The following is a 26227-nucleotide window of genomic DNA, read 5'->3' on the forward strand; positions in this document are numbered from 1 at the left end:
ATACGAAATGAACGTCATGGTTTTCAATGGAAAAGAAAAGGGCGAATGTAAATATTACAAGTTAAATATTTTCATCCAAACAACTTTGTTCAGAAATGTGATTCCAGATTTGTACTGATGGTGTATGACATCCTTGATCAAAATTCTTTGGTGTAGAGCTATATATTTTATGATGTAATTGTTGCAAAAATGTCAAGCGCAGACCTGCTATGACTCGATAAATTTAAGACTTGTATGACCTTTGGTATAGACATGTCACAGTTTGTTCTCTCCACAAACTGTGTTTGGCATTACCACCATTTTTAACGGCAGTTCATTTATATATACAGCGGTACGTAAAACTAACCCGTTTTCCTTGATTTTTACCAGAATAAACATACTCTCTGCGAGTAATTGAACAACCAGAGGTTCAGAACGAATGGCGTTAAGTCAGTCATCACAGCGAATAAACGCCGGGCCAGGCAATCCAACCTACGATCTCTCGATTGGGCGTTTTAGGCTCTGACTACTTAGCTTGTTCAGCGGAACGTTCTTTTTCTTGTTAAAATAAACATACTGAATGAAAATATTTAATATATAAATTTATTTTACAGCGAAGGCGTGAAGAGGAACAACAACAACCTTGAGAAGAAATTTTGGTCCAGGAGAAGAACTCCTCGGATCTCGATAAGAATCCCTCGAATCCCGATTCCTCGAATCCCGATCCCTCGAATCCCAGTGAAAAGATGGATAAGAAGATGGTAGAAGCAGTCATAGATATTTTAACAACATGTAAATCAAGCAGGAAGGTATACCAGAATGAATAGACCTTTTAGAACATGCAGTTCATCAATACCACTACACAATACGTTTCATAAAAAACAACATAATAAACAACTAAAAAGCCTTATGTTTCTATTCTATTTTTTTTTCTTTTTTATCTTTTATCTTTTAGTTTATCATTTAGTTTTGAAAATGCGAGTACATGAAAAAAAAGTTACTTTTTCTTTTTTATTTTAGTTTTGAAAATGCGAGTAAGTAATAAATTGTCACTTGTTCTTTTTTTTTTATCCCCCCGCCAAAGGCGAAGGGGATATTAGAAATGCTCTCCGTCCGTCCGTCCGTCCGTCCGTCCGTGCGTCCGCAACAACCTTTGTCCGGAGCATAACTCCAAAAGTACTTGAGGGATTTTCTTCAAACTTCATACACTGATAGAACACATTAGGAGGAAGTGCAGTGTGCAAGAACAATAACTCTACCTTGCCTATTTTTTGAGTTATTCCCCTTTATCATATTTTCTTTAAAACATTTGTCCGGAGCATAACTCCAAAAGTACTGGAGGGATTTTCTTCAAACTTCATACACTGATAGAACACATTGGGAGGAAGTGCAGTGTGCAAGAACAATAACTCTACCCTGTGTATTTTTTGAGTTATTCCCCTTTATCATATTTTCTTTAAAAATTTTGTCCGGAGCATAACTCCAAAAGTACTGGAGGGATTTTCTTCAAACTTCATACACTGATAGAACACATTGGGAGGTAGTGTAGTGTGCATGAACAATAACTCTATCTTGCCTACTTTTTGAGTTATTCCCCTTCTTTTATATTTTCTTAAAAAAATTGTCCGCAGCATATCTTTTTCATGCATGGAGGGATTTTGATATATTTTGGCACAAATGTTCACCACCACGAGGTGGAGTGTCATGCGCAAGAACCAGGTCCCTAGTTCTAAGGTCAAGGTCACACTTAGAGGTCAAAGGATACAAGAATGAAAACCTTGTCCGGAGCACTTCTTCTTCTTCATGCATAGAGGGATTTTGATATAACTTGGCACAAATGTTCACCACCACAAGACGGAGTGTCAAGCGCAAGATCCAGGTCCCTAGGTCTAAGGTCAAGGTCACACTTAGAAGCCAAAGGTCAGATACAAGAACGACTTTGTCCGAAGCATTTCTTCTTCATGCATGGAGGGATTTTGATGTAACTTGGCACAATTATACACAATCATGAGACGAAGTGTCATGCGCAGTTCCCTTCTTTAGAATTGCTTCCCTTTCTTGTTACTTTAAATAGCTTTTATTGTAACTTTTTCATTACTAGTCGTAGGGAAAAATCGGCACCACTTTTCGGTAGTACAACATGCATGCTAAATCCAATTTTGAGGTGTATTTTGACCAATCTCTACCTAGTAAAGATTTTTATGTGGACTTACAATTTTTTTTTTTTTTTTTTTTTTTTTTTTTTTAAAGATTAACTTCCATTAGTTGTTACTATAAATAATTTATGTTGTAACATTTTCACCACTGAATAATTCTTTCTTCCACATCTTTAAAACCCCAGATGTGGACCACAACTAAACGGTTTTTGAAAGCTTCTCCCAAAATGAATACTTTCAAACACTAACTTGCCAGGAACTTTAGCCTTCAGTTATAATATGCCCGGCGGGGGGATTGGCCATGTCTAACATGGCTCTTGTTTATTTTAGTTTTGTGTATCATTTAGTTTTGAAAATGCGAGTTGATGATAAAATGTCACTTGTTCTTTTTTATTTTAGTTTAGTATATATCATTTAGTTTTGAAATTGCCAGTAATTCATTAATTATTATTTATCTTGGAACAATAATAAATATATATCTTTATAAAGTGTAATATGAAACCTCAAGTTCCATTTACAGTTGTTTGTTCTTGAACGATAAATCTTGTAAGTGTTCATGTGTCCGTGTTGGACTTAGTGCATTTTGAATTTATATTATAATAAATAGACAATTCTTTCTTACTGTTCTAATCCTTGTACATTGATACTGTGGAAATAAAAAGAATCGCATTCGCTATGTTGTTTGTCGTTTACTTCAGCTAATTTGTCGTTTACTTCAGCTAATTTGTCGTTTACTTCAACTAATTTATTTCTAGTTCTAAACAGAGGTTAAGTTGTAATACTTTTAAATGTTTCAAAAAAAACTAATTGAAATTATGATTTCAATTACTAATGTCTCTGTGTGTAATTGGTCCTGTGTGATATCCCTAATTTCGATATCTCAAAGTGTGCTAAGTCTGTATTAGCTTGGGCCTGAAAGTGATATCTCCGTGTGTTGTATCTTCGAGTGTGATATTTCCGAGTATGATAGATCTAAGTGTAATATGTTTGAGTGTAATAGGTTTGACTGTGATATGTTTGAGTACAATAGGTTAAAGTGTTATATTTTGAGTGTGAGAAGTCAATGTAATATCTCTGAAGTTATGATGTGTTACGTCTAAAAGTAAAAGCACTGAATGCAAATGTGTTATCTTAGAGTTTGATAGGTCTAAGTGTGATATCCCTGAGTTTGATAGGTCTAAGTGTGATATCCCTGAGTTAAAGGGTAGACTTAAGACCTTAAGAAATTCTGAAGCACTAAGAAATGCTGAATAGAAATGAAAATCCAGATAAAAATAGAAACAAAACTTACACTGGATGAACGGTATTATCTGTCATAGAACAAATGACTATATTCTATACGTCATATTGTTCATTACAAATTATAAGATTCTTTCACCGGTTGTAGGTGCAGATGGGAATTTCCGGCCTCGAGAGTAACTGTTTAGGCGGTTACGAGGCTTTCTTTTTAGAACTATTTCTTCTAGTGCGTATTTAAACAAAGCGCGGGAAACCAATTGCAACGTCCGTAAACAGGAAAGACGTCATGACGTCTCAAAGACAAATAACAATGTTTATCACATGTTTGACGTCGCGGGAGTGTAATAAAGCCATTAAATAAAAATGATAATACACTAGTGTAATAAAGCTTTGACGTCGACGTCATTTATAGTATTGGAGACGTTGGTCAAATTGACTTGTTTATATAGAAAAAGAAAGTAGAAATTTTTATGTTTCGACAGGAAAGACCTACATGTGATAAAAAGAATATTACATTTGTAACTTTCCACATTGAATTTATTAAACTCGTTGAATAAAATTGATAAAATGCTCGGCAGAGCCTCGCATTTTATTATTTTATTCAACTCGTTTAATAAATTCAATATTGAAAGACACTCATGTAATATCCTCTATTTAGTTCCGGTTTTGTTTTATCAGTTGCAGCGTAACGTTATGAATTTTTGATAAAATAACGTTTTTTGAATCGAGATATATCCTATAAGGAAACAAGAGGAGCTAAAATGTAAATTGCTACATATATGTAGTTCGTAATACGTCATTTATAGCACAAGAGTCATCTTACACCCCGGGGTGTAAGATGGATTTTTCCAGCACCGATAAAAATACCGGAAATCTCCGTCTGGTATGCAAGAATATAAGATTATTTCACTGGTTATAGGTGCAGATGGGAATTTACCGCCTCGAGGATAACTGTTTAGGCGGTAACGAGGTTCCTACCGAGTGCCTATTACCAGTGACAGAATCTTTTTCTTGCATACCGATATCAAGATATAATAATAAAAATAAAATCAGTCGAACGGCTTTCTTTTTAGAACTTTTTCTTATAGCAGCGTATTTAAACAAAGCGCGGGAAATCAACGTCCGTAAACAGGAAAGACGTCATGACGTTTCAAAGACAAATAACAATGTTTAGTTCCGGTTTTGTTTTATCAGTTCCTGCGTAACGTTGTGAATTTTTGATAAAATAACGTGTTTTGAATCGAGAAATATACTATCAGGAACAAAGAGGAACTGTCAAGGTATTGGATTTTTATTCCGTTTTTCGAAATAAAATATAAATAACTAAACATAAATCTTCTACATATATGTAGTTCGTAATACGTCATTTAAAGCACGAGAGTCATCTTACAACAAGGGGTGTAAGATGGATTTTTCGAGCACCGGTAAAAATACCGGAAATCCCCGTCTGGTTGCAAGAATCTATTCATCTTTACTCAGAATCATGCGTGTAAATTTATTGAAAACAGTTCAAAAATACGAACATAACAATTTTTACTACATGCATATAAATTATATGTTGCAACTGGATAATTACACATTACACTCATGGAAAGGCGATTTCTTTTCTTCTATAAGTCAATGTTTAAGTTGTTTGTGTATAAATTGCATGTTGAAAGTTCCAGATATTAACCTGCATCCTCGAAACACATTTTAATCGGCCTATTCCGGTACGACCTGTGTCAGACAGGTAATCCATTGTATACTTTACAGTTATATTTATTCTTTTCTATCTTCTGACTGATCCTAAATGTTATGCCAGCTCGAAATTCAGCTCCTTTGAAATTTTGCATTTCGATTTTAAACAGAATCGAACTTTAACCCTTAGCAAGCTGGTGGCAAGTGATTCTGTCTTTGCGACCAGAGCAGACCGAGATCAGCCTGCACATCCGTTCGCTATTCAGTCAGTAAATTTTCAGTAAGCACTCCTTCGAATAATAAACGGTATTGCCCAAATTGGATGATTGACCAGTCCATTGTAGAAATTTAGCAGGGTACGGGTTAATGAATGTACGGAAGCAGCTGCTTTTCAGATTTTAATCTTCAATCAGGCTCGAAGTTCAATGTTGGCTCAAATGTAAGACTGAAAAATTGAGTTTCAGTCTTCGAGTTACATTCAAATTAGATGCCAACTTGAAATCCTGCATTTTGGAAATAGGAATGTCAGTCCTCAAGCCGTTAAAAAATGGTTATTGACAGTAAACAAAATTTCTAGACGCACAAAATTGTGAGAAGAAATCAGTCTTTATCGTTATGGAGTTTAAATTCCGTATTTATACACGGAAAAGTACGAGAATGTTGGAGTTTTGTCGATGCCGAAATAATACTTCAGAGTATGCAACATCTTCCTCTTCAGCCAGAAAACTAGGTAATTTGAAACAACATCTAAATAAAAATAGACTATAAAATTTTAAAGCTATTTGTAATGATCTTAAAGGGTAAATGCTTATATTCACTACATGTTTTGTAGAAATAGAAAAACAAGCGTTTATTATCATATGAACATCAATGGTGCAATAATATCAAAGGTGACGTTTCCCGCGAGACTATAAGCGCGATCTGACGTCATTCACAAAATGCATCTTTGAAGATTAAACACACACACACATACACACGCACACACACACACAAGAAAAAAAACAAACACAATTATTGGACTAAATTGTAGTTAAATTGTAGCTAAACGGTAATAGTCATGACAATATAACATTTCCTGACTTAAAGGTTATTTTACAGGCGAATTACAATTTAACGTGAATTGGTCTTTTAGGCTGTCCCGTTCATATGTTGAAAAATCGAAAGCCTGACTTTTATTTTCATAGGAAGTCAATCAAGCTACTGTAAACATTTAGAAGTAAGTATCGAATGCTTTTTTGTGCGTTTAGATGGATATAAACCACATTGTGAATTATTGCAAATTATCAAAGAATCACTAGTGGATTTGCAAGAAGTCCCAATGGGGTTCATTCCTGTCAAAACGGACAAAATAGCATTTTGTTTTTAAACTATTTCTGGTCCTCGTAAGTAATTCCAACAATTCAATTGCATGTTACTTTGTATATTAATATTACGGATATGGATAAAAGAAAATGCAATGTTCATAAGAAAAAAAATACACTGAATAATACCGTACCATTTGAAAACTAAAATATCTATGATATTTTTACTTAACAAATGATCTAGGCCTTCGAGTGGTTTATCGTCTGATTTACCACGGTTCAGAGTTCAGATGCGTAGGAATTGAACCACGAGGGCGTTAGCCCGAGTGGTTAAATAACATAACATAACATATATTTTATTGGCATAAAACTGCAATTGCACATTTATAGCCACAATATTCATATTCATACATGTAAATACATAATCAAGTTTCACAATTTCTATAACCGTTTTACAGAGAAATTCATATTAATACACAGACTATTATGTCATCGAGGCTTTATGTACAACAAACATAATAGGAATACTCAGTAAAAGGTGGTATATCGTATATTATGTTAATATAAGTATATCAAAATCAATAGAGAATTTCACATTATTACACAATATTAATATGATATGTAACCCACTGTAGTCATATCTCAGTGTATTACGACATTCAAACATGACGCTCTTTAAACGCAAAATATAAATATTTCAGAACACTATTTAAAATTCTTTGATTTTTGGAAGACATCAATAATTCATTTTTTTTAATGTTGGCCATCTTCAAAAATAGGGTTTAAGGAATTGTTTACGTATGTTGTAATACCTTGGACATACAAGCAAAAAATGGAATTCATTTTCTATTACATTCTTATTACACTGTATACATTTTCTATCTTCTCTGGGAATGTTTTCATATCTACCCTTTTCAACAGCTAGATTGTGCGATGAAAGTCTGAATTTTGTTAGAATTATCCTATATTTATTTATATTTACATGTTTCATATATTCCTCTAACTCAAAATTATGCTTATATATACTATATGAAGATAACCTGTTTGAATTGATATTTGAATACCATGTTTGTTTGTAAATATCTAATGTAAAAATTAATTTGATTAACCGGAAGTTAAGGTTAGAAATATCTTGGTTTAACCACAAATTGGACATTCCGATATCATTCAATATAGTTTTTATTTGATAAGCCCAGTTATTACCGTTATATGTAACATTATTATCTGCATCTCGTTTTAGTAAATGATACATTTGTTTAAGTAGACAGTTATCGTCTGTTTTTAGTATTTTAACCAGTATTTAATCATGATAAGTTTTCGTTGAATTTTCATTGGATGTCGTCCTAACTCCCCGTATAATCCATCAAGATTAGTTGATTTTTTTACGCAGAGAACTTTCCTTAGAAATTTACAATGTATAAGTTCTATATCTTTACCCTCATTATACCCGAACACTTCTGCACTGTAATTTAAAATAGATCCAACTAAGCTGTCAAACAATTTAATCTTGTCCTGAACAGATAATTCTACTTGATGAAAGACTATAAATAAGTTATGCAGAGCAAAAAGTGAATGTTTGGCAAGTTTCTTCTGAGTGCGATGCCAGTGACCATTTTTAAACAAGTTGACCCCTAGGTATTTAAACGATTTTACATTTTCTAATACAATATTATTGAAAGTGAAATCATGTGATGTATGTCGACCTAACTCAAATACCATTATTTTAGTTTTATTGGTGTTTACTTTCAAACCCGAAGTTGTACAGTAATTATACAGGTCATTGAGCATTGACTGAAGACTTTCCGGTTCATGCGCGAAGAGTACCGCATCGTCTGCAAATAACAATATGTAGAGTTTGATATCATCTATGGTGAAAAGACCTTCTATATTGTTGTTTATACTAAATACTGAAGCATCTGAACGATGAACCGTGGTAAATTAGACGATAAATCACAAGAAGACCTAGATCATTTTCGTTCTGACATGCTCATTGATATATTTTAATAAATATTATGCTGGACTTCATTTATGCGAGGAGTAATGTATCAGACGTCATGCGGCAATTTGACGTCATAATTGACGCCATAATGCTCTCGCGCGTCAAACGTTGTTTATCGCGGAATATACAGTTCTTGATTTCCTTCTTTGTTTAAATGGAAATCAAACAGAGTCATGTTAGAATTAGATTTAAATAAAGGAAAGGAGTCCGTCTTTGTGGTATATGCTTTTAAAAATATTTTCACCCCTGCAAAAAGTCGATGGGTCTAGTTTGACCAACAAACCTGGGATAATGAGTTCAGGATCCCGAAATGTATTTCTACACATCTCTATGCATAGTGGTATTGATGAAAAACACCGATCCAAATCAAAAAGCTCTTTAATTTTAAAAACGTGGCTGAATGTCATTTACTTCTGACGTTCGAACAGTGTCGTCAACGATGCTGTCCTTGTCGCTTTTAAATCTCTCATAGATACCATTGATAAAATGTTACTTTGCAAGGCATTGTCCCATAAACTCTCTCCCTTTCCTTTATTTTGACTCAAAAATCGTGTTTATCCGTTCAAGGCTGATTTTAAGGCAAATACCAACATAATATGCCTGTTAAAAATTTAATGATGGAAGAAAAAAAAAAGAATGACAAAATTGGACCGGATGAGGTCATATGACGTTGCCATGGGGACTAGCATTTGCTTTCCATTTGTCCAAAGAATATATTAAGGTCTTGATATATTTATATTATCACATGTTTGACGTCGCAAAGCCATTACATAAAAATGATAATACAATAGTTTATTTTATGTTTTCCAGTGAATTATAGAGTTTTCTCAGTGAAATAAAAGTGATAATCCACAGTTTTGAAACAGTAGATTATCATTTTTATTTTTTACTGTTTTTGCCGAACAAGTTCCGGTCCTCCGTCGCGACTGAAGTCAAATTGTATACCGAGCGTTATGAATACCGGGGACCATAATGACGATGACGTCATTAAAATGACGTCATTTGTGTTTTGCTTTCTGTTGATCTTTCCCGCGATTTTCGACATTTTATAAATTACGCAACAAAAGTAGAGTTTTACACATGAAATAAAAGGAAAATTTGTTTGTGACAGTGAAATATCAATTTTATTTCACTCGTGAGCACCAAAAAAGGTCATTTTCACGAGTGGCTACGCCACTCGTGAAAATATCAGTTTTTGATGCTCACTTGTGAAATAAAATTGATATTTCACTGAAACAAACAAATATCCTCTATGTAATAAAGCTTTGACGTCGACGTCGTTTATAGTATAGGAGACGTTAGTCAAACTGACTGGTATATAGGAAAAGAAAGTAGAATTTTTAATGTTTCGACAGGAAAAGCTGACATAATTATGATAAAAAGAATATTACATTTGTGACTTTCCACGTTGAATTTATTAACCCTAAGACTGCCAGAGGGCCACTTTTGTGGCCCGACTAATGTACCAAAATTGCCAGAGGGCCACTTTTGTGGCCCGAAACCCGCTCAATTTGGGATTGATGTAGAACGTTTATTTCAGTATTTTATTGCTAAAAAGAAGATTTGATGAAATGTAAATAGTTGTTATTTTGCACATTTATTGAAGTCATTTCCGCTGTGACGTCGACTACGTGAAATTTCGCGCCGTAAATATTCAATTACGTTGATAATTGAACTTGTCTATGTAGATTTATCTGATATTGTATACCTATAAAAATTGCGTGAAAACGAAATTTTTGGCACATTGAGCCTTTGTTTATACTGTCTTGAGTGAAATGCATAATGGTTAACGTATGAAATTTGTATGATATATATTGTACGAAACAATTTATTTGTCCTTAGTTCTGAATGGGATTTGCGCCTTCATTGAAAATAGACGGTGAAGTTTGTATAACTATGGTATGTTTTCTACCCTACAATTATATTACACATGTGAGAACGTTTCTTTTGCTGTCTTAAAGCATTTTACTTGCATGTTAGTTATTTTATATTGTTTTCCATCCAGTAAAATTAGGTTAATAATACACTTTTTTACAACAAACTACATGTATTTATAGGTTATTAGCTTTGTATCGGGAAATATGCACGAGTTCTTCAGCGGAAATATTGCGCGACTTTAGGAGCGCAATATTCTTCCGCTGAAGAACGAGTGCATATTTCCCGATGCAAATATAATAACCTTTTTATTACATACGCATCTACACGTATAAATATTATGTAAATATCATAAATATGTTCAATAGCCTGAATAGGATTGACAATACTGAACTAAATAGAAAAAAATAGTGCAACAACACACACTGAATTACGTCACGCACCGATATGAAATTCAGGCGTCAGTATATGGAACAATATTGACGTTTCCGGTACCAGTGTAACTTAACGGGGAATAGAAACGAGTATGTAATAAGTTGGTTTACTGCCTGCTTGAAATATTGAAGCGTGGGCAGAACTGTTTCAGATCAGAGCTTGTTCCATACGACGACAGTATTTGGAAAAAGGAACATTTATGATAATTGAAATGTACGTGGAAAGACGTTACACACCTGGACATGTATAATATCATCAGCGTAACATTTTTCAAAATGATGAACATATGGATGGAAGTGTTTTCCGCCGGAACGAAATAGTAACATCAATGCTGCTGATGAGAGTGGCCCAAAACATATGCCAGAACGTTATGCCAAGCATACGTTCATTTGACGTTGATGTTCACAATTAACATGATGATAAAAATTGTGACAAAGACGAACAAGTAACAAAATGATATTATGTTGATGACATAAAAAATATGTATGTTTATACGGTACCACCTGAACCATTACTTCCACGTTTATGTTTCCAAAGTTCAGCCTGCACCCTACCCCGAATTCACTCTTCTTTAACTTATAAATATCGAACTTTGAAACATCGAAAAACTCGTTGAATAAGGAATGGCAGTTTTAGCAGATAATAAATGAGTTCTTACGTACAGTTTCTGTTTGAGTTCCGCCGACCACTACATTAAAGTTACATTTCAATCATGATTAGAGTATAAATGATGGGGAAATAAACTTTGAAATGTAGGCAAACAAAATATTTCAATAATTTTCTAACACCACATAAAAATAAGAAATCATTTCCAACACACACACAAATACTCGTTGTATATCAAAATATATATCAAATTTTGATAAAATTGGTTGTTAGTTTGCACAATGATTAAAAAGACGACACATATATAGGGCAGACGGTTTTAAAATGTTTATTGTCTAATAAAATAAGCTTTTGGACGCTTGTGATAGCATACAGCCTATACTAGTATGTGGCACAGTTCATTCGTACACATACCGAGGCTCCAGCACCGAGGCACTATTCAAAGTTCACTGGTAGAGAAAACTAATAATAAATGAACCGAAAGTATTTATTTTCCGTCGTACATGAGTCTGATCAATAAGCCCAGGATGAACAGTACCGGCGAAAACGAGATATACAGAGTACTTAGTGGTTTAGAAATATGTTTACCCGCACCATAATCCAAAACATTTTGAAATATTTACATTTTGTAACCCGTTGAACAAGACACATTGTTTAACAGTTTTTATTATGTATATTTTGACAGTTTGTTTTTCACATCCGCTATAGATTAGCCTCTTAGTTTTTGAAAATATTTTTGACCGGAGCATTACATCAAATACATGATGCCAAATGCAATCAAAAGCAATCAAAAGCGTACAGCTACAATAAAGGATCAAAATTTAAGAGAGAAATGGCGCCGTTCTTTGCATGACATTCAAGGAAAATATATTTTTTTTAAAAAGAGTAAAAACGTTGAGTACTTTCCACGCTGCCAGCTATGGATCTATCCTCCGCTAAGGACAGATCCAGCAGCTACCGCTACGGACAGATCCAGGATCCTCCACTACGGACAGATCCAGCATCTTCCGCTACGGACAGATCCAGCATCCTCCGCTACGGGCAGATCCAGCATTCTCCACTACGGATAGATCCAGCATCCTCCACTACGGACAGATCCAGCATTCTCCGCTACGGATAGATCCAGCATCCTCCGCTGTGGACAGATCCAGCATTTTCCGCTACGGACAGATCCAGCATTCTCCGCAACGGATAGATCCAGCATTTTCCGCTACGGATAGATCCAGCAGCTACCGCTACGGACAGATCCAACATTCTCCGCTATGGAAAGATCCAGCATTCTCCACTACGGATAGATCCAGCATCCTCCGCTATGGACAGATCCAGCATTTTCCGCTACGGACAGATCCAGCATTCTCCGCAACGGATAGATCCAGCATTTTCCGCTACGGATAGATCCAGCAGCTACCGCTACGGACAGATCCAGCATTCTCCGCTACTGATAGATCCAGCATTCTCCGCTACGGACAGATCCAGCATTTTCCGCTACGGATGGATCCAGCATTCTCCGCTACGGTCTATAGGCCTAAGTTGTAGAATACTTTCCCAGTAATAACTAGCCTGGCTCCCTAGCTGCATGGCTATTTTTTCAATAAATACAGGACACATTTTATTAGAAATTTTAAGACTCTAAAATAGCACAATTTTATCTGATGGCTGAACCATACACCTATGTTTGGAACCAGGGGCAATAAAAAATATCAATGTAGAAACAACATTCTTGAGTTACTACCTTCTAAATGATATGTAAATAAGAACAAACCTAGGGACGGGGGCCAGTCTAAGTAGTGACGAGAAACACAAGATCGTAACCAAATATAATAAATACATGGGTGATGTGAACGTCAAAGATAAGCTTTTAATTAACTTTTACTTTTGATCATCAAAAAACATCGAAAATGAGGAAAAAGTTATTTTTTTTTATCTTGTTCAGAGATTTACTATTAACGCTTACATTTCATATAAACATAATATCGACCATCCATTAAAACTCATTGAAGGAGTGGTCAATTCGCTTTCTTGTGAACATCTTTCAACCAGACAGCAATTTGTGAATCAGGTTGAGGAAATGCTTGAAAGGAAGGGAAACAGGAAGGAGTCACCGTTTGCCCGAGGCGTAGGGTCTAATGACGACGCTGAACATGGTTCTCGTGCACAGATTGTGGGAAAAAAAGTACACTACCACAGATACGTCGAGGTTTACTATTTCGTACCGCAGGAACACACTGTCACCGTCTGGATATTTACTTGAACGCGAATGAACAACATCATTAATCTATTCACTTTCATAGTCCCGATCTTATTCAGAAAAAAATAATTAAGGAGACAACTTCCATAAAAGCTTAATATGAACCAGTAAACACGGGCATATTTTCACGACTGCAAAATCAAATTTAGCGTCTTTTTATCAGAACAGTACCGAATTCAGTTTAATTGAGGCGAAGTTTATTACAATGCTTAGAGTACTAGTATGCAATGCAGGGCATTGTGGTATTTATCATTTCTCTTTCCCGTTTCAGGTAATCCTAGTTAACTACATATGCAAAGTTGCAATAGATATTTTATCTTTCGTTTTGGTAGGGCCAAAATAAATGTATATATGAGAACTTATTCGCCCAACCTGTGTACTTTTGCCTTTGTTTTGTGCTTTGTAGCATAACAAATTTTATACATGTATAGATAAACTGCTTCCATTTTTGAATGTATTTGAATCATACTTTTAAATAAAATGAATGTATGCAACCTTCATACGTAAAGCCACAATTTTACTTTAGTAAAAGTCCATTAAATATATGTTTTAAATTTCACATTATAATCCAAAACTAATCATGATAACATACTACTTTTGCAAGCGTATTTGTTTACGTTTTTACATATATGTTAGGGCACCGAATTCGTTTTCACTCGCAGTTCACACCGTAATTTTATGGCAAAGTTGCGGTTGCGTCAATGACACTGCCGTCCGTTCCTGTATCAGCAGTTCTGGCATAGAATTTTATCACTATGTATCAACCAATTGAATGAGATTTGAAGACATGACAGAAAAACTATGTACATACATAAACTGTATGTTTACAGCGATGAAGAAAACATCACTGATTATGCTGAGTATGGCTTCCGTTCATCCGTATTCATCCGTTTTTCATATTATCAAATCAAGACGTTTACTAAACATGATGAATAAATAAACGTTTTTAAAAAAAGTTGCTCGAGATGTGGAATGCAAAAATTCCCTTCTCTGTTTATTGTTACGTATGTTTGTATATCTGGCGACATATACATCACTGCTATCAAGTAAAACCTCACATGTTTCAATGATAATGTAAATTTTATATTGGCTATTTTTAATTCTGATTGTATAAAGGGGAACGTTAGTACTGGTTAGTACGGAGTCAAAAGTGGTTCAAATAAGCTTGAACCTTTCATCACAATCGAGCTATAATAAAATAAGTATAAACTAACTCTGACCATATGTTTTGAATGAGAATCAAGCACTTGTATTTTATAAAAATGATAAAAAGTTCAGTAAACTATAATATCTAAAACACGCGCCTTCTTTTGCATATTTACAAACTCCCAATTACTACTCAATTAACGAAACGTCGCGCTAATATTACAAACGTCAACGTTCGAAAAGTGACGGTTTTATTTAGATGACGTCGTGAACGTCGTTGGCAATTTTGAAATTATAGTGTTGCAGCGAAAGGGTTAAACTCGTTGAATAAAATTGATAAAATGCTCGGCATAGCCTCGCATTTTATCATTTTATTCAACGAGTTTAATAGCCTCGCATTTTATCAATTTTATTCAACGAGTTTAATAAATTCAACATGGAAAGACACTCATGTAATATCCTCTGTTTATATAACAGTTTCATCGATTTTTGATGATATCTGAAGAAATGTGAACATTTACGGGTATTAATTGAATATTCTTCGTATAGATACATATATTTAGAAAAAAATTATTCCCTTATACGTTCAGTAACTTTGGTAAGTACTGCCTTAATCGTACAAAAATGGTCATACAATTCATTTGAAGACAAATATAAAAAAATTATGAGACAAGATCGCCTCTAGTATGGAATAAATATAAAACGTAGTGAAATCTTTGCGTAAAGGGTGCCGCTGTGGTCAAATACTGGTCGTTGGTAAGATAGTTTATTTCCTTTAGAAAACTGATTTTATGGTCATAAGCCATACGATCAGTTTAATTTTATGTGCTGTGTGATGTAAAAGACCTTATCTAAAATATTTAGTGCATCCTTTCTAAATATAATTAGACCACGATAATCCGTAAATAGCCAATCGCAAAGCAGACTTGTACCCGTCTATATTTCATATACAACAGTAGCGTTGTATATATATCGGGGTAAACTTGGGCAAAAAACGCGTGAATTTCGTGTCAGTTTACCATCTAACAATACAAGCTAACGCCGGAGTTAAATGACCTTGCAATATTCTCACCAGTTATCAATGAGATAAAAAATATGACAGACTTGGAGGTTAATTCAGTCGACAACGTCTAAATATTAATATCGTAAAAATGACCCCATGTTATTGGATATCAATAAAATTGAATTACAATAAACCACGTATTTGTAGTGTAGAACAAACTGGGTAAAAACGTAATTTACACATTCACTGAAACGTTTCCAACAGTTGTAACTTTTTTTGTTCATTTGTTATAAAATAGACATGTCAGCACGATCCTTACATTTGCAAACAACTGGATCCAGTTGTTCGAAACTTTATCAGGCGATTGAGTTAACGGCCGATTAACTTTTAAATTATCAGTAGATTTCGACAGTTTAGAAAATCAAATGTACTTGTTAAGGATTATAAACACTAAATCATCTTTACAGTAAAATTAAAACATCATACTAGTGTTTCCCACCCACCAAGACTAGTATCTTGAATAGAAATTTAACAGGCGGTTAGTTTAACGGCTTAATGCAGTGGTCGTGGGTTCGAGCATCATTGGGGTCACGACCATGACTTCTCATGTGACCCCAGTACTGGTTTTTCATAGGAAACGGACTCGAGAATGGTAAAATAAGCTTCAAGCTTTCATCACAATCGAGCTAAAACAAACTAGTATAAACTAAACTAAATTACAGCCTGTTAAAGTTTCGAACAACTTGGCCCAGTTAGAAAGTAGAACAAGAAGGACACGATATACTAAAAGGTGTTCGTAGTCCTACGTATACGAGCATCTACGCACTAACGATATCCTGATAAACAAAATAAATAAATAAAAAATACTAAATAACTATCTATGTAACTAACTAAATAAATAAATAAATAAACAAACACCGTCACTGGTTTCTGTTTAAATAAGAACAAACAAAAAAATTAATATAAACATAATTATTTGTCACTTTACACCGATTGTAAAAAAGTTATTTCTAATAGAATCTGATAATTTGTATGTGATTATGTATTTCACCAGTAAGCAGTATTGCATAGTAAAATACCAGATTATTTCAAACAACAATATTTTTTATCCAACATGTTTACCTCCGATTTGCTGTCAGCCTTTTTTGTAGTTTCGGAACCTGGCTATCTTCTTGAATCAACGTATCTGTCATCGTGTTTCGCCAACATGCAAACTCCTCGCAAAAACTAATTGTTCAGCATGCAGTTCAATTTTGAGTATTTTTGAGAAATCCATATTTAACTGTTTAGCATTTGTGATTGCAAATGACTCAAAGTGTTAATGAACGTTAAATCTTAGTAAATACGGTATTTGAGAAAAACTGAATTGATACAAATATCCTGCATTCTTTCATATGCCCTACTGACAAATAAGCGTTAACGGTACAAAGATGATATCACTCTTATAAAAACACGTTAATCCTAATTTCTATAGAACGCGTGGGAGAGTTTTCAATAATTGCAATTTTTATGTCACGTGGTCTAAGTCGGATAGACAACTCGTGCCGTTGTCTACGGGATATATACAACTCGCTTTGCTTTGCTCGTTGTATATATCCCGTAGACAACGGCACGAGTTGTCTATCCTATACTAAAACGATGTACATGTATAGAGTTATGTACCGCCGTAAGTGTATATATAAAGTGCAGCCATGCATTACCGGGCTCACGTTAGCGTATACTAACTTTTTATTTTGATATAATTGGTACATTAATCCGATACAAATACATTTCACCTTTTGACACCAAAAATCAAAGGAAATATTACTCCTGTGAATCTGCGCTGCTTCGTTTGGTTAATGATCTTCTAAGTGGTATGGAGAAATAGAAAGTCACGGTCCTTATTGCAAGTCCGGCATTCGACACTGTCAACAATCTGCTAGATGTCCTAAAAGCACAGTATGGTCTGTGAAACAGTTCTTTAATGGGTAGACTCCTACTTAAGGCCTCTATACTTGTAAGGCTAATATCAACAATATACGATATTTTACCAGGCCGTGCGCTTGAATGCAATGTGCACCAAGGCAGTTGCCTTGGCCAGTGGCTGTTTCTGACCTATACCGAAACTCTTTTTGATGTCATTCCCAATTCATATCAGTCTACGTTTTGCTGATGGCCATATAGCAAATAAAAGCTTTCGCCCCACATCTGCTTTCGTAGAATCACAAGCGGTCGGAGACTCCGAACGGTGCGCACTTACAACTTACAGTCAACGAGTGGGTGAATAGAAACAAAATGAAAATGAATACTTCAAAAACTAAATTTATTATGTTTGGTAGCAGACCTCAATTGAAGAAATTCGATTAACATTGCTGGTGATGATATCAATCGTGAAAGCACAATTAGATATCTTGGAACATTCCTTGTTGAAACCCTGACCTTTAAAGATCATGTTAATCGCAAATGTCATACAGTCATGTTGAATTAACTACGAATAAAGAACATCCGAAAATATTTAACCAAAGCATCCACTGAAATGCTAGTTTTGACTCTAGTTATTTCACAATGTCATCTGGATTACTGTAATGCTATACTATATTGTGTACCTAAACATGTGCGCTTAAACAGGAGGGAATTTGATAGTTCCAAACAAGATACAGTGCAAAACATTCAATGACAGAAGTTTCTGTACTACTAGTCCAAACCTGTGGAATGAACCGCCATTAGTATTACCAAAAGTTAATCACTTGATACATCAAAAAAAATAAAAAAAAAAAAAAAAGCTTAAGACACTGTGCATGCCATGAATTCCCAGTCCAATACTACCACTTTAAATTTCCCGGAGTATCGTACTATGACAAGTCTATATCTGCATACAGTTCTCGTATGGCTATCAGTGCCTAACATTATCGCATTTGCATTAACCGTTGATAAATAGGCTATAGTGTTTATATTTAAAGAGGCACCACAAACTACAGCTCGTTTCAATGGGTCAACCGTGTTGTTGCACTTATAAAATAGACTGGCCCGGTTTATAGGTTGGTCAGGGCTACGGATATGTACTATATAGTAGTCGCAACTTGACCGCGATGGTTGACCTTGGGCTGATTATTCATATCGATTATTTCATTATAGAAATCAAGGCCTTAGGGTGCTTAGGGTAGCCCTGTATATTTATATGGAATTAGTTTGTATACAGTGCAGTATCAAAGTATATACACTTACATTTGATTAACTAAAACTTTCTAATACACTAATTTATATTTACACAAATTTATATTTCCTTTTTCTCGTGCAGCTCGTGTTTTAAGTACACTCCTTTTCAGTAATAGGTTGTGCCTCATTGTGTATTATAATGCAAAGGTCAACCATCGGGGTCAAGCTGCGTCCACGTATAATATTTCGCTATGGAAATATTTATATAAAATGCTTCTTCCCCTTCCGCGTGGACCCGTCCATGTTTACAAACACGTTTGTTTATTTTATGGACTGTAACTGTATTTCCATGATGGTAATTATACACGTTTCGCATGAAGAAAATGAGAAATAACAAGTATCTAGGTACAAACTGACAGTGACATATATTAGGCCAAGACCATGTGTGTAATTTCTAAACATTTTATTGAATAACTGTAGTAAAATGTATAGAAATCAGTGTATTAAGTTAAATTTCAATCACATTTTGTTTCTACAGTGTAAGATAGTTATTCATCTATATTTTTGAAACTATGCTAAAAAGAGATCGATTGAATAAGTTTGCAGATGAAGTTGTCAAAACACTTTTATTCAGGAAAGGCCTAAATTGTCCACATGAAAACTTGTAGTATAGCTGTTTAGACCACGATAACTCGTAAATAGCCAATCGCAAAGCAGACTTGTACCCGTCTATATTTCATATACAACAGAAGCGTTGTATATATATCGGGGGAAACTTGGTCAAAATACGCGTGAATTTCGTGTCAATTTACCATCTAACAATACAGGCTAACGCCGGAGTTAAATGACCTTGCAATATTCTCACCAGTTATCAATGGGATAAAAAATAAGATTGACTTGGAGGTAAATTCAGTTGATAACGTCTAAATATTAATGTAGGAATAATACACTTTTTGTGTGTGTATTAACGTCTGCAGAAGCCCGCGGGATTGTTTGTGACCGAGACCGAACATAAACATATCCAGAAACGTGCAAATCACCCACCAAGACTAGTATCTTGAATAGAAATTTAACAAGCGGTTAGTTTAACAGCTTAATGCAGGGGTCGTGGGTTCGAGCATCATTGGGGTCACGACCATGACTTCTCATACGGCACCAGTACTGGTTTTCCCAGGCAACGGACTCGAGAGTGGTTACAATAAGCTTGAAGCTTTCATCACAATCGAGCTAAAATAAATTAGTATAAACTAAACTAAACTAAACTAACAGCCCGTTAAAGTTTAGAACAACTAAGCCCTGTTAGAAAGTAGAACAACTACATCATTCTTACAAGAAAGGCACGATATAGTTAAAAGTGTTCGTAGTCCTACGAGCATCTACGAACTAACTATATCCTGATAAACAAAACAAATAAATAAACACCGTCACTGGTTCCTGTTTTTATGAGAACAAAAATGAAAATAATCATAATTATTTTGTCACTTTATACCGATTGTTGAAAAGTGATTTCTAATAGAATCTGATAATTTGTACGTGATTATGTATATTACCAGTAAGCACTAGTCAATACTTAAGATACCAGATTACTTCAAACAACAGTATTTTTTTTATCCAACATGTTTACCTCCGATTTGCTGTCAGCCTTTTTTTGTAGTTTCGGAATCGGGCTATTTTCTTGAATCAACGTATATGTCATTGTGTTTCGCCAACATGCATCCTCACAAAAACTAATTGTTCAGTAGTTCAATTTTGAGTATTTTTGAGAAATCCATATATTTCTTTTTTTATGATTTAACGTCGCACCGACACATGATAGGTCATATGGCAACTTTTCAGCTTTAATGGTGGAGGAAGACCCCAGGTGCCCCTCCGTGCATTATTTCATCACGAGCGGGCACCTGGGTAGAACTATCGACCTTCCGTAAGTCAGCTGGATGGCTTCCTCACATGAAGAATTCAACGCCCCGAGTGAGGCTCGAACCCACATCGATGTGTCCATATTCAACTGTTTAGCATTTGCGATTGAAAATGACTCAAAGTGTTAATGAACGTCAAATTTTAGTAAATCCGGTATTTGAGTAAAACTGAATTTATACAAAGTAACCTGCATTCTTTCACATGCCCTACTGACAAATAAGCGCCTAACGGTACAAAAATAATATCACTCTTATAAAAACACGTTTATCCTAATTTCTATAGAACGCATAGGACAGTTCACTAATTGCAGTTTTTATGTCACGTGGTCTAAGTCGGATAGACAACTCGTGCCGTTGTCTACGGGATATATACAACTCGCTTTGTTCGTTGTATATATCCCGTAGACAACGGCATTCGTCGTCTATCCTATACATATTACCTGTATTTTAAGAATGATTTTCATGAAGTTTTTGTGGGTGAAAAAAGTAGGTGGTGGGTCTTTAAACAATGGTACTCAAGAAATCAGTACTTTAAGTGTTAAAGACACACCACGACCTAGTGACCTACTTTTCCTCCCACATGAACTTGATGTTAATAATTCTGGTAATATTGGTATAATCAAGGGTGGATCCGGGTAGGTGGGCACACTAGGCGCCCCCCCCCCCCCCTCCCCAACTTCCCGCACGCACACACACACACACTAAAATCGCCGGAACATAGGTAATTAGTTTTAGTTCTGGGTGAAAATGAAAGAAGTGCAAATTGCGCATTATTTTTAGCTCGCTGCGCTCGCATACGTAATTTATCGCTTTATATCTTAGTTCTGGGTGAAAAAAAATGAAATAAAAATATGCATTTTTTCTTGCTCGCTATGCTCGCATAAGTATTTATCTTTTGTTTGGGGTTGAAAATACAGAATATGAACTTTTCCTTTCTCGCTACGCTCGCAAACAAAATGTAGGTAATCTGCCTTTTGATATTGGTAAAAATATAAAATATGCATTTTTTTTCTAGCTCGCTACGCTCGCTAAATAAATATCCAACAAAGTTTGCATTAGCTTCTATAACATTCTTTACCATTTCTATGTTAATAGCCCTTTGTAACCCCTCCCCATAAAAATCCTCAGAAATCCAATAAGGCTAAGAAATTCCATTCTGAGATACTTACACGCAAGAATAAGTCTAATTAGTCATTAAACATGACTTTAATTAGCAAGTTATTTGGGATGATTTTGTCACAGAATCTGTCCTTTTGCAATACCAAATAAAATACCTTAGAACACCCAGAGTGCACCATTGTTTTCAAAGCTTTCCGGAGGACATGCCCCCGGACACAACTAGTTGCGCCCCTAACGCAAATTCCTGGATCCGCCCCTGATAATACAGCTTTTCTAAAAGATGATAGGTGGACAATTTAGGCCCTGTTTTTACAACTTTATCTGCACACTTATTCAGTCATTCTCTTCTCAGCATATACTTATAAACATAGAATAATAACTATCTTACATTGTAGAAACAAAGTGTGGTCTAAAGTCACCTTAAAGCGGCATGCCTCCAGATCGTTCGACAACAACAACAACAAAAAAATATTTTCTTTTAGATATCTTGAAATAAATGCTATATTTCTTAAGAAGGCTTTAAAACTTAATTACTGACACACTTTATGTTACGGAAACACATGAGAATTTGCTGAATTAACTAAATGAATATTCATCATCTAGAATTAGTCTCCCGTCCAAAAATATCGTCTACTATTATTCTTCTCGGTTGCATTCTTTGCTGCATCCAGAGGTTCTTTTTACGATTTATTTCATACCAACTTTATTATTTTTACATTTTAAGTATTACCATCAAAACATACTGTATTAATAAAGTTATTCGAGATTTTTCACTTGTCTGTGAATGCTATTGCACGATACGTACCGTCACCGGAATGCAACATTTCAATTACTTCCCTTGTTTTTATCAAGACCTGTATAATGCATTTCTTCCTTTTACTGAGCTATAAATATTTCGAACTTTGTAATTTCTTGCCTTTTGATTAATTGTTTTGTAATTTTCAAGTTGAGAACTTTTTGTACGCACTTTTTTCAAACCCATTAGTTTGTTGGTGCCAACTTATATAAAAGCCCTTTTTCTCCTGGTGTAGTCGTTCTGGAGCTGTAACTATCCATTCATGCAATGCGTTTACCGGCATCTGCCATTGTATTTCTATTAAAAGTAAGCAGGCATTCGACCAAGTTCTGATCTGTGCCACTAGGACAGCTGTCGACATTGGTTCCCGAAATTTTGACAGTGATGGTATTTATTATTCATTGTCTGCTGATCATATTTAGGTAGAATCGCTCATCTAAAGGTGTTTTCTTTATTATTCTAAGTTAAATAAATGTTTGTGTGAAATAATTTTAAGTATTCTTATAATAAATAGATAAGAATGCACGTAAAAAAGAATATTTAATATGCGCTAGAAGGAACCTTTTGGTAAGCTAAATCTTGTTGTATTCATAAAACGAATTAAATAAACTAGTGAAAATTGAAAGTAAGTTCATGACACAGGTATATAAGCCGGCAATACAGGTCATATATATCATATTTCGTCTTTTACCCAGGATGCCTGGGTTAACAGACTGCCTGTACATAACTATGGTGTACCATTTGGGTCGGAATCTCCTTTGCGTGCGCGCACATTTCAAAATATAGCGCATTTATAAAAAATATATGTGCAAATGTAAATATTTAGGTGCATGCTTATATGAACGTGCGCGTGTATATAAATTTACTCGTGCACGTCCATATATGCGTGCACGCGTCTATATACGTGCACCTATAATTGCAAGTTCCGGTATGGAAATACATTTATACAAAGCAAACAGCATCTGTCCACGACCTAATAAATATACTGTTAATACAAGAAATCAACATATATTTAATGTGACTAAAAGGCATATAATGACCATGTTATTTTCTTTTCTAGTTGAAAACATGTGTATTTACGTACATGTACTTTTGTAGGAAAGAAATATGATTCTATTTATTTTCACGGCTACTAAACGCTAGCGCCACCACACCATTTGCATGCACAGGTATGTTCTTACAGTGTGTCAATTAATTGGAATGGTGTTCGAATACTGGCCGATATGAAAATATGCCACTGTCAGATTCGGGAGAAAAGCTCCTGACACCACAATTTGCATATTATTTTAATGAAATTACAGCCAACCTGTAGTAAAAGTGCTATTTCACGGAACTACATTCTCCGATTTTCGAAAAAAGTTCTATCAATAAAAATACAAGATAAAATATAAATTTTACTCACGTGTTTACAAGTAGAAACGGGCGATAGCTGCACCACGGAAATGTCGATAGCTCTTTTCCTTATCACCACAATTTGGTGGTGGCGCTAGCGTTTAGTAGCCGTGATTTTGTACAAAGCAGAATTAATTCACTAAAGTGAATAACATGCGAGTGGCTAGAAAGCGGCACCATATATATATATATATGATTTGTCACGGAGGGGTTGAAGGACCCTGCCTTAAAGATACGCATACTTACATATATTAAACTTAAGCGATATATCTACGTTCCTTACTTCAAGTATAAACTTTAACGCTGAAATATTTTGTATATTTTACATGTACGAAAGTGTGGAGGTGTCTCGTATACGACTTTTACTTGGCGTCAAACGGTGATTCAGCTAAAATACAAAGAACGTTTTAATTATTTATTTGGACAAGGAATCGACATTTGTATGAGAGTGGATAAAATTATGTGGGATTAGATTGTACGAAAAATCAGGAACTTTTGTATGGCGGAAAATTAAAATAATAATATCTAAACGGTTTTGTATGTTAATATATTAATTGTTTACATCCTTAATTGTATTATAATATCAACTGAAATGATTCCAAAATAACATCGAACCAGTGCATTATGCACGTGTAAATATCTCAAAAGTCGTCTGCTAAAACCGGGTATCATACTTAATATTTCTAAAAATGTCGTCACCGGAATTGACGAAAACTCGCGCGGATTTTTGTAAATTTAAAGACATTGAAAATGATCCACGAAACTAAAATAAATGCCGGCAGATCAAGAGATTTTCCAACGGACGGGAGTTGGTAGCAGGCTATCGTTGCCCCTGGAAATATATCATCTACGAGTTTGTCAGACGAGCTGCCACAAATTAAAAGCCAAAATCATTTAACCATAACATTCCTAGTACATACACAACTAGGCTTGGAAGACCGGTTTGCCATGCCAGTTCCAAATGCTAAAAGGTCGTGCGCACGAGACAAGATGTCGTACGCACGAGATAAGATGTCGTACGCTCGAGATAAGCTGTCGTTTGCACGAGATAAGATGTCAAGCGCACGAGATAAGATGTCGCGCGCACGAGACAAGATATTTTGCGCACGAGATAAGATGTCGTGCGCTCGAGATAAGATGTCGTTCACAAGAGATAAGATGTCGTGTGCACGAGATAATTTAATGTTAAATAAGAATAAATGCATGTCCTAAACATACTACCGCACTGAGTGTGTAATATACTGAATAAGGTTAGGAATAGGTTTAACCTAGGTTTGTAGTGTACATTCAATGCGATGTGGGAAAATAAATCCGTTCTAATAACACTCGGATAACACTTTTATAGACATTGTTGTAAATAAGGTCAATATATGTGACAGATGTATATGGAGAGACAAGCGATAAAGTCATTTACTACCATAAAGTAACAGAAGCCGGACCTGGAAAGAATCATAGAAAATGAGTCTTCTTGCACGTTTCAATGTCAGTATTGTCGTAAACGTTGTCGTAAATTGCCACGTGAGCTTCCAGTTGGGCATGTGCACATACAAATGTTAAGCAAATACATTAAATACAAGTGGCTTCTTTAAAAAAGAAGCCAAGTAGAGGTCAGCTGCTTTGCACAATGTGTGAGTCTGAGCTTCTCATAGGCAGATCACTACCAAATCAAATGTAAGCCTCGGCTGGTCTAATCACAAGTAGTCCAAATATAAATAGTGCTAATCTTTCTCCCATTCCTCGTGCCCATTCTCAATAGCATCGTGTTTTCTTTTACTCTACCGCGTTTCAGTATGTATCACTTAGCGTTCTATCGAAATCGGCATGTTCCTATCGCATGCTATGTAAAAATGGCGGCGTAAGAATTTAATGTCTCGAAAAGAGAAATTGAAAGAAGCGAAAAAGAGTAAATTCAGCGGGTTGCATTAACGAACTGTAATTTTCTTATATAAAAGTTAACACCCCCTTTTCTTTTTGTTTTTCTAAAGTAGCGATGTAGTACTTTATGGGAATATAAGTCTCTGAAAATCGGATATGCTAGAAAATGTCGAAACCGTTATAAAGTAAGTGTATTTTATATGAAATAAAGAACAGCCGGATTTAGTGGTGTTCAGACTCACAGTTGAATTTCCCGACTTGGCTATGTACAAAAGAATTGCCACTGTTGCTGTGGACGAAATATTATTATTTTATTCTTTCAAAGCTGTT

The 26227-nt window shown here is 35.0% G+C and overlaps 1 protein-coding gene across 1 annotated transcript in view; it reads left to right on the top strand.

The window, feature by feature from the left end:
• Positions 1–725: 725 nt before the first annotated feature.
• Positions 726–26227, top strand: part of LOC128549371 (uncharacterized) — a 79319-nt gene continuing 53817 nt past the window's right edge. The window contains exons 1-2 of the mRNA XM_053525999.1: positions 726–788; positions 13327–13440. Coding sequence (XP_053381974.1) covers positions 726–788; positions 13327–13440 — 177 coding nt within the window. The remainder of the gene's footprint in view (positions 789–13326; positions 13441–26227) is intronic.

This window comes from Mercenaria mercenaria, chromosome 16 (assembly GCF_021730395.1).
Source record: "Mercenaria mercenaria strain notata chromosome 16, MADL_Memer_1, whole genome shotgun sequence".
In the NCBI taxonomy this organism is placed as follows: domain Eukaryota; kingdom Metazoa; phylum Mollusca; class Bivalvia; order Venerida; family Veneridae; genus Mercenaria; species Mercenaria mercenaria.